The sequence below is a fragment of the Miscanthus floridulus genome, chromosome 4, assembly GCF_019320115.1.
Source record: "Miscanthus floridulus cultivar M001 chromosome 4, ASM1932011v1, whole genome shotgun sequence".
NCBI lineage: Eukaryota > Viridiplantae > Streptophyta > Magnoliopsida > Poales > Poaceae > Miscanthus > Miscanthus floridulus.
Window position 1 is genome coordinate 36554841 of NC_089583.1, and position 17561 is coordinate 36572401.

At 42.0% G+C, this 17561-nt stretch overlaps 1 protein-coding gene across 2 annotated transcripts; it reads right to left on the bottom strand.

Moving 5' to 3' along the window:
* Positions 1 to 580: 580 nt before the first annotated feature.
* LOC136551335 (spermidine synthase 1) lies at positions 581 to 4322 on the bottom strand. Of its 2 annotated transcripts, XM_066542905.1 has the most exons (10): positions 4132 to 4322; positions 4017 to 4092; positions 3741 to 3817; positions 3525 to 3647; positions 2895 to 2999; positions 2169 to 2241; positions 1538 to 1609; positions 1265 to 1460; positions 1056 to 1185; positions 581 to 977 (listed from the first exon to the last, which is right to left on the bottom strand). In XM_066542905.1, the coding sequence occupies exons 1-10, from the start codon at positions 4180 to 4182 to the stop codon at positions 912 to 914; spliced, it is 969 nt and encodes a 322-aa protein (XP_066399002.1). In that variant the 5' UTR covers positions 4183 to 4322; the 3' UTR covers positions 581 to 911. The 2 variants fall into 2 exon arrangements, with proteins under 2 accessions (XP_066399002.1, XP_066399001.1); XM_066542904.1 differs by having other exon boundaries at positions 4017 to 4322.
* Positions 4323 to 17561: the final 13239 nt, after the last annotated feature.

The following is a 17561-nucleotide window of genomic DNA, read 5'->3' on the forward strand; positions in this document are numbered from 1 at the left end:
CTAGACAAACAAATAAACTACACTACTTACCTTTGGTCACAACTCACAACGTCAAATGCATTCTTTAGTCTGTCGTTGAAAAAACATGATGCCCCAACATATCCCCTTTTCGATCTCTTTTTACTATTTTTTCCTCAATAAGAAAACCAATCCTCAATCCATCAAAGAAAGGGGAGAGCAACTCATGCCTCTCATTCCTCGTTCCATCAAAATCCATAAAAAAAAGGAGAGCAACCCATTCTCACTCCCCAATCAACTCATGCCTCTCATTCCTCAGTCATCGAAATCCATAAAAAAAATAGGAGCAACTCATTCTGATTCCCCAATCCATCAAAAATATAGGAGCACCACACTGGAGGCCGAACGAGAGAGAGGTATTGGGGAAATAGAATGAAAAAAAAAAGCCATTGTCAGGTGGGTCTTCAGCAACACCATCATAAACCACAAATCATTCTCCAGGGTCTTCAAGCCAAGACCCCGGAGGACCCTCAGATCGATTGGTCTTCGAGAAGACCCCGGAGGACCCTCTCGCGCGCCAAAATAGTGAGCAGGGAGCTGAACCAGTTTTAAGAAGAGGCAATGGCAACAATCATTACACAGTTTTATTTGTTATATATTCCATCCCTGGTATCGAAGCAGGAACAGAATCAATGATGCCCAAAACTCAACCTGATCTGAGGACTGCCGAAAACAGCTATTGCAAAACGTTTTCATAGCTGCACCAGGCAGAGACATACAACTAACAGAATCGTATAGACCGACAGCTCCAATCACTGTTGCATCTCATCTCCTGTGCTTATTCATCAAAGGGGGAGAAAAGGGAGGCATCCCCTTTTCACACTACAACAAATTCTGTGTTGCGCCTAAGGTACTTAGCCCAATCGAACGGACTTGGTGAAATATCCTCACGTCTAGTTCGCCTTTGACTCGATTACCCTCTTTGCAAAAGAGGGCAAACAAAATGATGCCGTGTGGATCTGAAAATACAGCATAGAATCAGGAAATAGCTCGAGGAGTTCTCATGCGAAGGCAGTGAAATCAGCAAAAATATAAACCTCTGAGTTGTAGAACTTAAGGGGCCCTTTTGCTTTCGTAGAATGTTCATCCTCTTCAATGTTGAAAACAGGGTGCTGGAAATCAACAGCAGGCCCTTCGGTGGAGCAAAGCATGAAGCCAATAACTCCGCTGCAATGGAAGCATGTTAACCAAGGGGAAAAAAGGGGGAAACTGGCACAATCGCGTACACAGGATTAGCTGTGCATACCTAGGGTATGTAGGTACCGTTGTCCAAGCATAGTTAACCGAGCCTTTGAAAACTTGGCGACAATTGACAACAATATCTTCAATGATGTGCATATGTAGCCATATGCTCTCTGCCTGGGTGCATACAACTCCACCCGGCCGCAAAGCTCTGGCCACCGACTGGAAGAAAGGCCTCTCAAAAAGCTCCTGAGCAGGACCTGGTTATGCAAGCAGATGTTGATAAAACATTAATGACAGAGCAGTAGGTACAAAACACACGATTAACAACAGTTACCTATCGGATCAGATGAATCCACAATTACTGCATCATAAGTACCCTCTGGAGCATTTTTCAAAAAGGCGACCCCTGCATTAACAGATCAACGGAGACTTTAAACAGCACATAAATATTAGCACAGAACTTATGAATCAAATACATCACATAAACATCCATCAAATATGAAGTAGGCCATTAAAAATTCAATATAAACTATTAAAAGAATTGGAAAGAAAGGACATGACTAAAACTATGCACGGATATCAAGCTGGAACCATGGAAATAAAAAGAAGGGGCCAGGCCCAGGTGCTGGCAGGGGAACTTCAAAATGTAGCATATGCCAATTTAGTTATGGACCAAATAATAAACAAATATAGAATTATGTATTCAACATAAATAAATAAATATAGAATAATACGCATTCAAAATTCCAACAAGAATTAACATGGATGAGACACAAACCCAACTAATGATGTCAACACAAGTTGAAGAGTTGAAACCAGAAGTTGTATATCCTATGTATTGATTGTAACAAAATTCAAGCTACATTTGAACCAGGGACAAATAAGGCTCAGATGTTGCCTCCCAAACAAATAGTATGCAAAGCAAAACAAATCTTGACAAGCAGAGAATATAACATGCTACTAACCATCTCCAATGTGTAATGACACACGAGGGTCTTCAAATCCAACAGCTAGATGAGGGAAAAATTGCTTGGAGACCTGCACAATGGAACAGACAATTAAAAAATAAGTAACACAAGAGACAAACCATTGAAAAGGTTAACTGTTAAGACAACAACAAAGCCTTTTAGTTCCAAGCAAGCTGAAGTACGTTAACAAAATTGCTTTAAGAAATTTGCTAAATCTAGGAAGATTGCATCTACAACAGACAATAGTTCATCAAACCGGCAATAATCACGAAACAAAGAACACCAACATAGCTAGAAGTGTAGCAGGGTAGCAATACCAAGCGAAACACAACCCCACAAGACAAAAGAAACAATTAGAAATAGTATTATTTCACTTAGCTGCTCCTAGAACTTTGAGGTCAGAGAAAAATAGCACAAATCACTAGCACAAAATGTAGTATCAAAATATGGAAATGAAGGAATTTTAAAAATTGAAAAAGGCAAAGCAGGAGCAGCTAACATGACAGTCAAAAAATCAAGTAATATCAGTAAAATCAATTGCAGACCTAAATTTGAAGGTAAATAAAGACACGTAAACCAAACTATTGGTGTTCAGACAAATCTAACAGAAAGCAAATGCTCTCAAACATCTAAAAGCCCTTAAGCTACAAACACTGAAATGCATTAGTTAATATCATTGGTCACTGCATAGTATTTTGGCACATACAGGAAGAGAGATCTTACATCTACAACCATCTTGTCAATTTCACAAATGTCAATTTGTTCCACAGAGGAATGCCGTGAAAGCTCACGCAGAACACCACCGTCACCCCCTCCAATAACCAACACCTGTGTATCATGAAACAATGTATCATTACATCCAATAAATTTTAGAAACTATACATATTCACCATTTTGAAAAGTATGAATACCTAAACTCACCTTGTTAATAAACATGGCAATACATACACTTTCTAACAAATTTTTACCACAGACTTTTCCAGGCATTACATAAGCTAGAAATGTATGAAGTATCCAATGACCTATTCTTAAAGATGTTTCAATTGATGCAAATAGCATCAGAGTAGACCTTTTAATACCTAAATGCACCACGGCATGTAGATGACTATCCTTGGCCATGTATTGCCAGGATTGTCCTTGGCCATAATGCCAGTAGCACCAGTAAAGTATTTCAAAATCGTATCAACAGTCATGTTATTATAAGCTAACAATTGCAGTTTTGGTTCAACTTTTTTGCCATAAAAACAAATTAATAGGTGTATTTAATTATTTTTAATTGTATATAAGTGAAATCAAATAAAAAGATGCTTAGAAAGGCAAGGTAGCAACAGCAAAAAGGATCACGCCATTTACCTTCTTGGGGTCTTTGATGGAGCAAAGGGGCAGGTGAGTAATCATCTCTTGGTACGCACACTCATCCCTCTCTGACACCTGAATAACTCCATCGAGGACGAGCACCTTCCCGTACGTAGACGACTATAAAGCAAAACAGGGAGGCACAGAATCAAGTCCCACTGACGAATCAATTGCAGGTGGCTTGGGTGCAAGCAAAAGGGTAATAACAATTACCTGAAAAACCATCACATTTTGGTAGTCTGACTTGCCTTGGAACAGCACCTTCTCCACCTTCAAAGAGTGCGCCTCACCTACAATTTATTTAGACATCAAAATCGACCTATGAGCAAGGGCAAGCACACGTTATTGGCATGACCAGCAGTGACGAAACAAGATGACGAAAGATGAAAGAAGAATATCCGAAGGAAAGAAGTGTGCTCAACAGAACAGGGGAGCATCACGATGCACCAGCAGAGTACGGAAAACAAGGTGCAGAGGAGCGGGACGCACCAGGCCACATGGGGCTAATCTCGGAGAACCATCCCGGGATGACGGCGGAGATCCCCGCCTGCTCGCCGGCCCCGGCGGCCGCGGCTTCGGCCCCCGCCCCCGGCCCCGCCGCGGGGGCGTCCTCCCCGCTCTCCCGCGCCCTCTTGGCCGCCGCCTCGGCCTCCATCCCGAAACCCTGAGCGCGCGCGGGAGGGAGGGACGCAGAGAGCCGAGAGAAAGCCCGAGGAGCTCGGTGCTCGGTGGGTGTGCGGCTGGCGGCGGCTGGGGGAGGAGGAGGGGGCTCGCAGCAACGAGCGGCCTTGGGATAGGGCTCCTCTCCCGGATGGCCGGATTCCTGTGTGACTGTGTGTGTGGCTTTTGGGAGGGTTTTGGGTTCCTCGCCGCGGCCGGGGGGCCCGGCCAGGCGAGCGGCGCACTTACAGATTTCGCGGTGCCTGTCGTACGTTGGTCCTCACTGAACGGTGGGGGCACCTCTTGCGGACCCCACAAGTCAGTCTGCCGAGTGCCCGTCCCCGTCTGGGCGGCGCCGCGGCGGAGAATGTATTCGGCGGAGCAGAGCAGGTCAGTGTGGGGATAGCTCCCTCCCGCTTTCGGACTGCTTTTTATCTTTTAATCGATTCCATGATGCCCAGTTGATTGACGTGCCTGTCTGTCGTATTGGGCGGCACGCAGCACAACACAAGTGATGCTCGTGCTCAGCTAAAAATTTCTGAACATGACAAAGCTATTTGAATTTGAGTGGCCCCATAAAAAGATGTAAATCCCACTTTTCGAGATAAAATTAGTGTAAGTGTAAAATTAAATATGTGGCCCTGTTTGTTTCTCTTATGATTCTTACTTTTCAGCTTTTTTTTCATCGGAATAGTGTTTTTCTCTCATAATAAATCAATCGAAATAATATTTGGCTTATTTTTTCAACGAAACGAATGAGGCCTGAATCTTTCTCCATCATTCTCCCCACCAGTAGAAATTGAAAAATAATCATTGCCTTCTAGAATATTTTTCTCATGAATAGATGAAGTAATGGTATTTTAATAGGTGAGTCTCATTAGAAAAGTTGACATTATGTCTACAGTAATATTCTTTCTAAGATAAGATTTGAAATACAGGGTTATAATTTTTTGAATAGAGGGAGTATATTGGATCGGAGAAAAATAGTACTCCCAGTAGCTTCATCTAGAGACGGAACTGTGTTGACCTTGTGACGAAGATGGTCTGGCTGGTGTCACCACTTTTTTGACTGAAGAGCGCTGACTGACCGGTGACCGGTGTGGCGGGCGGCGGCCGTTCCTTCGTTGGAGGATGACGCTGAGTCGTCGGCCTTGTTTAAATCTAGACGTAAAGTTTAGCGGTGTTACATCGATTGTTATATAGAGGTATCGTATGAGGTGTTTGATACTAATAAAAAAATAAATTACAGAATCTAGTACTAATTCGCGAGACGAATTTATTAAGTCTAATTAATCAATCACTAGCACATGTGTTACTATAGCACAACATTATCAAATTATGGATTAATTAGGCTTAAAAGATTCGTCTCGCAAATTAATCGTAAGCTGTATAATTAGTTATTTTTAGTCTATATTTAATACTTTATACATGTGTCAAATCTCTCACAACTAAAAAGACTAAATAGTAGACACCGTTTTGGCGTGACAAAAACTTCGACTCACCTTCACTTCACCCCGTACGAATAAAAAGTTTTCCACCTCAGACGCTCTGCTCGCTCGTGCTACAAGGAAACTCACGGCCTCCACGCTCTACCCTCCAGTGCGAAAAGGAAACTCGCGACCTCAACGCCCTGCCCCCGCCGCCTAACGCGACGCCCTCAAGTTCCATCCCGCCGACACTGACGCCGTCAAAACCGATCAGGATGTCGGAGCGCTGTTCGACGACGGCGGTCAGTCGGACACGCTACGTGCTGCGTTCACCGAGTACGCGGAGGAGTTGCGCCCAGCCGCCCATGCCACACGTACGTGTACATCTCCCTTCGCCCTCGCCCTCGCCGCGGGAAATTGGGCCGGGGCGCCTATCTGCACCGCCGCACGTCGCCGACGTCGTCGTGTCCCGTTCCGCTCTGCCGCGCCGCCGCCACAAGGCCGAGCCACCGCCGCAAGGCCATCATCCCGACTTGTGCCGCCGCCTCACCCATGCCTAATCCGCACCTGTCATTCCCTTCCCCTGGACAGAGCACTGAGGAGGAGATGCTGCCGCACGCACGCAAGGTGCTTAGGTCTACATCGGGCCCTTCGTCGGCGACGAGCACCCAACAGGTATGCCCACCAGGCCACCCTTCTCTTCCCTTCGTGCTGTGCAAAACCGAGCACACGAACCCTGGAGTCATTTGTATTCAGATCTGATTTTCTGCAATCTTTGATTTCTAGCGATTCCATCAATAAAGGGATGCCCTTGTCGTATATAACTTGATTTGCAAAATGTGTGCACAAGAAATTAGATTCCCTCATCCAATTAGTATCATAGTTACTGTAGTTTGAGACTTCAGAGTGGGAAGAAGGGGCAGTTCCCTTTCAGAGCAGTTTTAGATTTCAGATGTGGTAAATGAGTCATTTCATATTTTGCAGTCATTAATTATCTCGGTGAATTTTAGTTTACATATATATAATCTAGATAGAATTTGGTACAGCTTGTTCAGAATTTTGTTTGGTGCAGCCTTGCAAAAACTTAGAATCCAAAACTTGTCCAAATTGTTTGCAATTTGCCAAATTTGAATTAATAGTTATGTCAAGTGAACAGGAGATCTACCAACTGTTGTAGTGTCGAGATTGATCAGGCAGCACAAAGTGGCAGCAAGTTTTTCAGTAGGACATTTGAAGAAGTGGCCACTTTTTTAGGTATGTGATCAATTGATTATCCAACGACATGCTTGTCTCAATGGTTGTCCTAAGCAAGGTGTTAGATGGTTTAGGAACACTTTTTGAATCTGAAAAGTCAGCTTCAAAACCTTAATGGTGTAACACCTCGGGTGTTTAAATACTAAAATAGGACATGTCATCATATGCATTGCAAAGCATTTGGTCATATGGAAAACTTTGATATGCATTCACTAAAACAAGTTTACATTTATGTTATGAGTGTTGCCTTGTATGGTTTGAATTGAGTTAAAAATTTGGTTTGGATTTTGAATTTTCAAGAAAACCTTGATTTTTCAGTATTTAAAGCCTACCCTGAAAAAAAAACTCATTTCAAAATCTAAGCATATTCTGGGGTTGAGCCTAAAAGCAAAAGTGTAGAGCTTGTCAAGTTATACAAAGTTTGTTTTTGGAGTTTTCAAAGTTGTTTAGAAAAATTTGAAGTAATTTGAAAAGACGAGATTCTTTAAATGTTCCCTTTTTGAATTCAAATTTGCATTTCAAAATGTAGACCGAATTTGGGTATGGTTATAAAAGCAAAGTTGTAGAACTTTAAATTTGGAACAACTTTTATTTTTGGAGATTTTTGAGTTGTTACATAAATTTGGGAGTAATTTAGATTTTTAAATCGAATGGCAGTTTGGTAATTCTGATGAACAGTAACCGCGGAAGCCAACTCACCGTCTAAGATCTTCCTTCTGCTTCCAGACGCGACTGTAGGCGCCCTTGGCTTTGCGCTGGCATGGGAAAGGCCCCTGCGTGGCTTCTCTTTGCTTCCTGGTCGCCCTATAAAGCCTGTGCAGTCGTCGTTCTTCGTTTTCCCTTCTCCTCTGTTTTCTCCCGTCGCCATTGTCGCTGCTCTGTCGAGCTTTCACCGTCGATTCAGCGCCGTTGCCGTCCCAACAAATCCTGTCCTAGCTTCGCCTGATCCTTGCACACCCAGCCAGCCAGTTTTGGTCACTTGATTTCACCGGGAACCCCCGTTCGTTGCTCTTCTTCCTCGTGGCCGGCAGCACCGTCGTCGTGAGCGTGTCGCCGTGGCCAGAGCTCTCCGTCACCGGAGCACCGCCACCGTCGATGTTTTGCTCCACCGTGGTTGCTCGGATCGTTGACCTGCTTCACCGTTGCTTCTCTAGCCCTGTTCTTTGCTCCATCGAGTTTAGGGTGAGCTACTGGTGCTTCCTGTGCACGTCGAATCATTCATTCGTTGCTCTTCCGATCCAGCTTTATGCTCCAGTGCATTCGGTGTGAGCTTCAGGTTCTTTTTCGAGTTGTTTTTGTGAGCTCCAGGTTCTTTTCCGAGTTGTTTTTGTGAGCTCTAGGTTTTTTTCCGAGTTGTTTGTGTGAGCTCCAGGTTCTTTTCCGAGTTGTTTTTGTGAGCTCTAGGTTCTTTTCCGAGTTGTTTGTGTGAGCTCCAGGTTCTTTTTCCGAGTTGTTTGTATGAGCTCTAGGTTCTTTTTCTGAGTTGTTTGTGTGAGCTTCAGGTTCTTTTCCGAGTTGTTTGTGTGACTCCTGGTTCTTTCCGAGTTGTTTGTGTGAGCGGGTGAGTTCAAAATGGAATTTTTCCTTTTTCAGAAATGATTGAATAGTGCTGTAATTTGTTATTTTTGTGTAGATTTATTTAGAGCTCCAAAAATTATGAAAATTTTTGTGTGACCTCTCTGTGATGTATATTATTTAGGAAAAATATTAAATGTTACTTTTTAGTAATTTTTGAATGTGATAAAAATTGCTCAATTAATTAATAAATGAGTTTTCATGATTTTTCTAGGCTTAATTAATTATCCAAAAATTATGAAAATTGTTTTGCCACTTAGTCAAAAATTTTGAGTTCAATTGAAATAAGTTTTATGAATATGTTTAATTAGTTGTTAATTGGCATCCATCATCGAGCATCATATTTTGTATCTCTCATCATGTTAAACATGGCATTGTTACTACGTGTAGTGAACGAAGGTGAGCACGTGGTAGTTAATCAAGTTGTGGAGGAGGTTAATCCGTCTGTTGAGGTCGGATCGAATACTTGTGGAACGTCGGAGGAACCGGACTTTTCCGTCAACGAAGGCAAGCCCCGGATGCATACAACCCTACCTTGTGTTTTACAAATTAATTTCGCTTTTGCTTTCCTGTACTGCATTAAGTGATTAGAAGTCAAGTAGAAACCTAATTGGTGCATTACCAGCCTTGTTTTTCCGTATCTACCTTGATTACCTGTTTTATTCGTAAATGACTAGTTATGCTTAGTCATGCTTAGTCGAGTGATTACCTGTCACCTATGAGTTTTAAATGGATCTTTAGTTACTTATGTTATCATGAAATATGAGCATGTGAAGTAATAAATCTAGACCAGGCGGACTCGGTGTGTGTGAGCCACAAGACATGGAGGTCTTGTGAGCGGTTTCTTTCCGTCTGTGTCGGTTAAGGTCCGTACCGTTGTTGAACTGTGTGCGGTGAGACTTTGTAGTACTAACCACATACTCCGGTAAGCCTTAACTTGGCTATTCTATTACGAGAATGGCTACTCGCACACTGGGAGTGGAGAGATGGCGGGAATAGCGTGTACCCACGTGGCAATGGGCTGGATTGGTGGAGTACTGTATTCTCGGGTGGCGCAGACCCGTTCTTGTTTTAGAGGACCTAAGGGTAGGTTGGTATATGTAGGTCGGGGACCTGCATATGTCGTGTGGTCTAGAATCCCCAGCTGGGTTTATAATCGGTTCGAATCGTCGTTGCTCCTCGGTTATGGAGACTCACTTCTCTGTTCATCATCGTAGTATAATAACTGGAACTTGAGAAAGGTTTGCGAAAGAGATTGATATGAAGTTCATGATCTCATTATGGATCATGGCAGATCCATATGTGGTACTTATAAAGTTTTACATGTTAAAGTAAAGAATTTTGTTAAAGAGCTTTTACGCAAAAGAACTTTGATTATTGTTAAAGCTATATCTTGAATCCCTGAGCCTGCATTCCTGAGTCTTCTCAATTTTGTTTTGGTTAAGTCTTGTTGAGTACTTTTGTACTCAGGGTTCGTTGACCCCTTGTTGCAGGTGAGCCTCATGAGCAGATCTGTTTTGGATCGTGCTGCATGACTATCGTTCGTTCTGACGATGAGAAGTAAATGTGTGATCCTTGGGCAGGATGTTTATTTTGTGTGTTATGTATATATTAATTATGCCACTCCACTACTACTAGGGTTTGTAATAATTATCGAACTTAGTTTGTAAGGTTTGAAACAACTGGTTTGTAAACTATGTTATCGTAAGACTTCCGTTGTTTTTACTCTGATTTTGATATTTGAATAAATGTTGTAATACTGCAATGACTCTGTAACATGATCCTGCTCGGAAATCGTGGATGATTTGGGGTTCCCCGAGGACACCCGACAGTCTTTTTAAGTTCATGGAAAGATATGCATAGATGTCAAAGGTCGTCGGACAGTGACAGGTGCATGTGGGCCCTATAACTTAGGAGGTTCTGCCACAGAATGGTATCAGAGCGATCGTTACAAGGTTTTTGTTGTATTGTTTTACAAAAACTTCAAATTGATTTGGGATGACTAAATTTAACTTGATAATTTGGTTCAAATTGCTTCTGACTTACCTTATTTCTTTCTCCCTATTCCGTATTTGATTAAAAAGGTTTTGTGTGGTGGAGTAGTAATATTACTATGCCCTATATAAAAATAAATGTTGTTTATGTGCATTATAAACTTTGATGTTTTTGTTCGTAAGAACGATTCATGCATCATTATTAATTCACTCGTTACTTCCTTCACCTCTGAGTCTAGAGTTGAGTAGTGAGTCTAGTTTGAGTAATGTAATCCATCATAGCTGCTCTTTAGACTTTGATCAAGTGGTCTTACTTGGATTAAATTAGCTTCCTACAGTATGGCTCGTACCAAGATGATGCCCCGTAAGTCCACTGGGCCCAAAGTAGTTCCTCGTCACCAACTTGCCCCTAGGAATGACGGTGCTAGTAGTAGTAGCTCTAGGCCTGATCCCTAGGCAGAGATATAGAGAATTTCTGCAGAATTAGCACAAGCTACTAGAGATAGGGCTGTGGATGCTATCCAGGTAGGCGAATTATAGGATCAATTAAGGCGTCTCACCACCGCACACAGGAACTATGAAAGCATGTTAGTTCGTACGGTGGAGGGACGAAATGAAGCTTGGCAGAGGGAAAATGTAGCTAGAGCTAGAACTCATGAGTTAGAATTCTATGTAGAAGATTTAGAAGAACATAATACCTATCTACATGAAGAAGTTCATAGGCTTAGCAATCTACTAAATCCGAATCATGAGCCTCAAGCTGATGCCATGGATCCTGGTGTCATCCTTGCCGATGATAACGAATCGGAAGAGGAAGAAGAAGAAGATCCTAAAGAATTAGTAATGATCAATGAAAGTGATGATGAAGGCGGTAATAATTCTGGAATGGATACCGAGCCTGAAGTTTGAAGCAATCACGGAAAAGAGTAGAGTTGTATAATAGTTAATTATGGTTAAGCTATGTATCTTGTTTTGGTACTTATAGGGTCTGGTGTTTATAGTAGTAAACCCTATGTAATATGTCTGGAGTAAGCTTTTGTGCAATTCAATAAAGGCTTGTGAATAAAGTTTGGTTTGTTATGAGCAGATGCGTCGTACGCGGGGTTCGTATGTTCCTGGAACTTCACAAGATGAGGATGGTATTCCAGATCCGCCACCAGTTCCAACAAATCTAGCTGATGCTATAACTGCACTTGTCAATGTGACGGCTGAAAATTCCCGTTTGCTTCATGAGATTGCCCTAAGTAATCAGAATCAGATGCAAGGAAACTGTGGTCGTCACCATAACAGACAGGAGGCTACATATGTTGATTTTACAGACACAAGACCCCCGGTGTTCACCAAGGCAGATGAACCATTGGAGGCTGATGACTGGCTTCGAACCATAGAACAGAAATTTGACCTTATTCCATGCACAGAGTATCAAAAACCTACATTTGTCGCCCAGCAACTTAGAGGAGCAGCAAGTGCTTGGTGGGCAAACTTAGTGGCTATGCAACCTGCTGGCATTCCAATAACTTGGGCTAAGTTCCGTACTGCCTTCAGATCCCATTATATCTCTGAAGGAGTGATGGCTATGAAGCTAGATGAATTCCTTGCTTTGAAGCAAGGAGATCAAACTGTGATGCAGTATGTGGGAAGATTTAATCATCTGTCCCAATATGCATCAGAACATGTCAATACTGATGCTAAGAAGAAGAGGTGGTTTATGAGAGGCCTGAATACCAAGTTGCAGACTATGATGACCACTTGCACCAATGTTACTTATCATGAGGCAGTAAATATTGCAATTGCTTCAGAGTCAAAGTATCGGCAGCATAAGGAGCTCAAAAAGAAAAAGAGTGTGTCGTCTGGATCTTTTGGGGGAAATCAGAAGAGGCAGAGGGTGATTTATCATCCAGTACATCATAATCGTCCTCCTTATCGTCCGCCGCAGTTCCAAGCTAGGCAACAGTCAAATGTCTGTCCTGCTATCACCTATCCGAATTCACAGTCAACCAGTGCTCCTGGTGGCAATGCTCCAACATCCCAGGGTCACAACTACCCGTGCTACAATTGTGGAAGGACTGGTCATTTCTCTAGGGAATGTCTATATCCTAGGCAGGCTAATCAAAATTATCAGAAGGCCCCTGCCAATCAACAACAAGGTCAGGCACCAAACAAGAACCCCAATTAGAATGTTCAGAAGGGCAAAGATGAGAGGAAGACAGGACGGGTGTTCTATATTCAAGCTGGAGAAATTCCAGATGGGGAGCCAGTGATGATGGGTATGTTTCCTGTTGCCAATCACCCTGCAGTTATACTTTTTGATTCTAGCGCATCGCATTCATTCATCAATAGAACATTTATCGTGAAGCATGAAATTTCAATTGGGGCAACAAAGGAAAGTTTCTTTATACAGTCGCCCGGGGGACGTCTGTGTACTAAGGAAATGGTATACCAGGTACCCGTAAATCTGGGTGGGCATATTTTTCCCACTACCATGATTATCCTTAAGGATCAGGATATAGATGTAATCTTAGGAATGAATTGGATGTATCAACATAAGGCTGTTATAGATGCTTTGAATAGGACATTAAGAGTAAGTTTGCCTGATAGTAATTCTCAACTTCTCATCCAACTTCCAACCTTAAGAAGATCAGTGGGCAAGGTTTATGCAACTACTATCAAAGAGATTAGAGATATTCTGGTAGTGTGTGAATTTTTGGATGTGTTTCCGGAAGATCTACCCGGTCTACCATCTGATAAGGATGTCCAGTTTAACATAGAATTGCAACCTGGAACAGCTCCGATTTCTCGGAGAGCTTATAGGATGCTACCTAAGGAATTGGCCGAGTTAAAGGCTCAGTTACAAGAATTAATTGAGAAGGGGTTTATCCAACCTAGTTCCTCACCTTGGGGATGTCCGGTAATTTTTGTGAAAAAGAAAGATGAGACCCTGAGGTTATGTGTTGACTATCGTCCATTGAATGAAGTGACCATCAAGAATAAGTATCCATTACCTTGGATAGATTTGCTTTTTGATCAATTGGCCGGAGCCAAAGTTTTCTCCAAGATAGATTTGAGATCAGGGTATCACCAAATTAAGATAAAGCCTGAAGATATTCCCAAAACGGCATTTACCACAAGATATGGATTATATGAATGCTTGGTGATGTCTTTTGGTTTGACAAATGCTCCTGCTCATTTCATGTATCTGATGAACTCAGTATTCATGCCTGAGCTAGACAAGTTTGTAGTGGTGTTTATTGATGACATTCTAGTATATTCTAAGAATAAGAAAGAACATGCGGAACATCTTAGGATTGTTCTGACCCGCTTGAGAGAACATCAACTATATGCCAAGTTCAGCAAGTGTGATTTTTGGCTTAAGGAAGTGCAATTTCTTGGACATGTCTTGTCAGCCAAAGGAGTTGCAGTTGATCCTAGCAAAGTGAAGGATGTGCTTGATTGGAAACCGCCAACCACAGTTCATCAAGTTTGAAGTTTTCTTGGATTGGCGGGGTATTACCGTCAGTTTATTCTAGAATTCTCTAAAGTATCAAAGCCCATAACTAAGTTGTTGAAGAATCAAGTCAAGTTTATCTGGTCATCAAAGTGTGAGGAGGCTTTCCAGACTTTAAAGAGGCTGTTGACTACTACACCAGTATTAGCCCAACCTGATATCGAGAAGCCATTTGATGTTTATTGTGATGCTTCAGGTATTGGTATTGGATGTGTGTTGATGCAAGAAGGCCGAGTCATTGCCTATGCATCCAGGCAACTTAAGCAACATGAAGAACACTATCCGACTCATGATCTAGAGTTAGCTGCAGTTGTCCATGCTCTGAAGATTTGGCGGCATTACCTGCTTGGTAATATGTGCCATATTTATACAGACCACAAAAGCTTAAAGTATATCTTTACTCAGTCAGAATTGAACATGCGACAAAGAAGATGGTTAGAACTGATTAAGGATTATGATTTGGAAGTACATTATCACCCGGGTAAAACAAATGTGGTTGCAGATGCCCTCAGTCGCAAAAGTTATTGCAATTGTCTAGCAGTGAGAACAATGGGTTTGACGCTATGTCAAGAAATGGAGAAGTTGAATGTAGAAGTAATTCAACAAGGTAGTTTGACCAACATAATTGTTGAAGCCACTATTCGAGATCAAGTTATTGTTGCTCAGAAGGAAAACAAGGGTATAGCCTATATCAAGGAAAGAGTCAAGAATGGAAAAGTAGAATGCTTCAGCATAGATGATGAAGATGTGTTATGGTTCAAAGATTGCCTGGTGGTACCAAAAGTTCCTGAGTTGCGGCAGTCAATTCTAGATGAGGCACATGCTACTAGGTTATCAATCCATCCGGGAAGTAACAAGATGTACCATGATTTGAAGCAAAGATTCTGGTGGACTAAAATAAAAATAGAGATTGCTAGATTTATAGCAAAGTGTGATACTTGTCAAAAGGTGAAAGCTATACATTTGAGGTCTGCTGGTGAATTACAACCATTACCTATTCCATTTTGGAAATGGGAGGACATAAGTATGGATTTTATTGTTGGTCTACCCAAGACATCAAAGGGATTTGATTCAGTATAGGTTATTGTAGATCGACTAACCAAATCAGCACATTTTCTTCCAGTCTAGAATACATATCCCACTATACGGTATGCCAAGATGTATTTAGAGCGAATTGTGAGTCTCCATGGAGTACCCAAGACTATTGTGTCAGATAGGGGTACATAGTTTGTCTCCAACTTTTGGAAACAATTGCATTCTTCATTGGGTACCAAACTTCTATATAGTACAGCTTATCATCCACAGACTGATGGACAGACTAAAGAGTCAATCAAGTACTTGAAGATATGTTAAGGTGTTGTGTCCTTAACTATTCCAATAAGTGGGATGAGTGCTTACCTTTGGCCGAGTTCTCATACAACAATAGTTATCAGGAAAGCATTAGAATGGCTCCATTTGAAGCACTCTATGGTCGTAGATGCAGAACATAGTTGAGTTGGTCAGAGCCTGGAGAAAGAAGATTCTTTGGAGTTGACCTTGTGAAAGAAACAGAAGATAAGGTTAGGCAAATATAGAGTAATCTGAAGATAGCTCAGTCCCGCCAAAAGAGTTATACAGATAGACGGCGGAGACCATTGGTATTCAACAAAGGAGATTTTATATATCTAAAAGTATCACCAATGAAGGGAGTTAACCATTTTGGTGTTAAAGGAAAGTTGGCACCCCAATACATTGGACCATATCAAATTTTGGAGAGGTATGGAAAAGTGGCATATCGCTTGAAATTACCTGAACATCTCGCAGCTGTGCATGATGTGTTCCATGTTTCTTAATTGAAAAAGTGTCTCCGAGTGCCTGAACAGAATGTTGAAGTTGAAGGAGTGGAACTAGAACCGGATTTAACTTATTCCGAATATCCTATCCGATTGTTAGATCAGAAAGATCGTGTCACTCGAAGGAGGACAATCAAGTTCTACAAAATACAATGGAATCAACATTTAGAAGAAAAAGCTACTTGGGAATCCGAAGATTACTTGTTAGAAAAATTTCCAGAGTTTCTTGCGGCAATATAGAATAATGTTAGTGTACTATGTTGTTACCAATCAAGTTTGTAAAGGAACCTCAGCTATTTTATGAATAGATTTTGGATATTTTTGGACTGACACATTTCCTTTTTCATTACTTACCCTATGACTTTGAATCTCGGGACGAGATTTCTTTTAGGGGGAAGGATTGTAACACCTCGGGTGTTTAAATACTAAAATAGGACATGTCATCATATGCATTGCAAAGCATTTGGTCATATGGAAAACTTTGATATGCATTCACTAAAACAAGTTTATATTTATGTTATGAGTGTTGCCTTGTATGGTTTGAATTGAGTTAAAAATTTGGTTTGGATTTTGAATTTTCAAGAAAACCTTGATTTTTCAGTATTTAAAGCCTACCCTGAAAAAAAAACTCATTTCAAAATCTAAGCATATTTTGGGGTTGAGCCTAAACGCAAAAGTGTAGAGCTTGTCAAGTTATACAAAGTTTGTTTTTGGAGTTTTCAAAGTTGTTTAGAAAAATTTGAAGTAATTTGAAAAGGCGAGATTCTTTAAATGTTCCCTTTTTGAATTCAAATTTGCATTTCAAAATGTAGACCGAATTTGGGTATGGTTATAAAAGCAAAGTTGTAGAACTTTAAATTTGGAACAACTTTTATTTTTGGAGATTTTTGAGTTGTTACATAAATTTGGGAGTAATTTGGATTTTTAAATTGAATGGCAGTTTGGTAATTCTGATGAACAGTAACCGCGGAAGCCAACTGACCGTCCACGCTCTTCCTTCTGCTTCCAGACGCGACTGTGGGCGCCCTTGGCTTTGCGCTGGTGTGGGAAAGGCCCCTGCGTGGCTTCTCTTTGCTTCCTGGCCGCCCTATAAAGCCTGTGCAGTCGTCGTTCTTCGTTTTCCCTTCTCCTCTGTTTTCTCCCATCGCCATCGTCGCTGCTCTGTCGAGCTTTCACCGTCGATTCAGCGCCGTTGCCGTCGCAGCAAAGCCTGTCCTAGCTTCGCCTGATCCTTGCGCACCCAGCCAGCCAGTTTTGGTCACTTGATTTTGCCGGGAACCCCCGTTCGTTGCTCTTCTTCCTCGCGGCCGGCAGCACCGCCGTCGTGAGCGTGTCGCCGTGGCCAGAGCTCTCCGTCACCGGAGCACCGCCACCGTCGATGTTTTGCTCCACCGTGGTTGCTCGGATCGTCGACCTGCTTCACCGTTGCTTCTCCAGCCCTGTTCTTTGCTCCATCGAGTTTAGGGTGAGCTACTGGTGCTTCCTGTGCACGTCGAATCATTCATCCGTTGCTCTTCCGATCCAGCTTTATGCTCCAGTGCGTTCGGTGTGAGCTCCAGGTTCTTTTTCGAGTTGTTTTTGTGAGCTGCAGGTTCTTTTCCGAGTTGTTTTTGTGAGCTCCAGGTTCTTTTCCGAGTTGTTTTTGTGAGCTCCAGGTTCTTTTCCGAGTTGTTTTTGTGAGCTCCAGGTTCTTTTCCGAGTTGTTTTTGTGAGCTCCAGGTTCTTTTTCGAGTTGTTTGTGTGAGCTCCAGGTTCTTTTTCCGAGTTGTTTGTATGAGCTCTAGGTT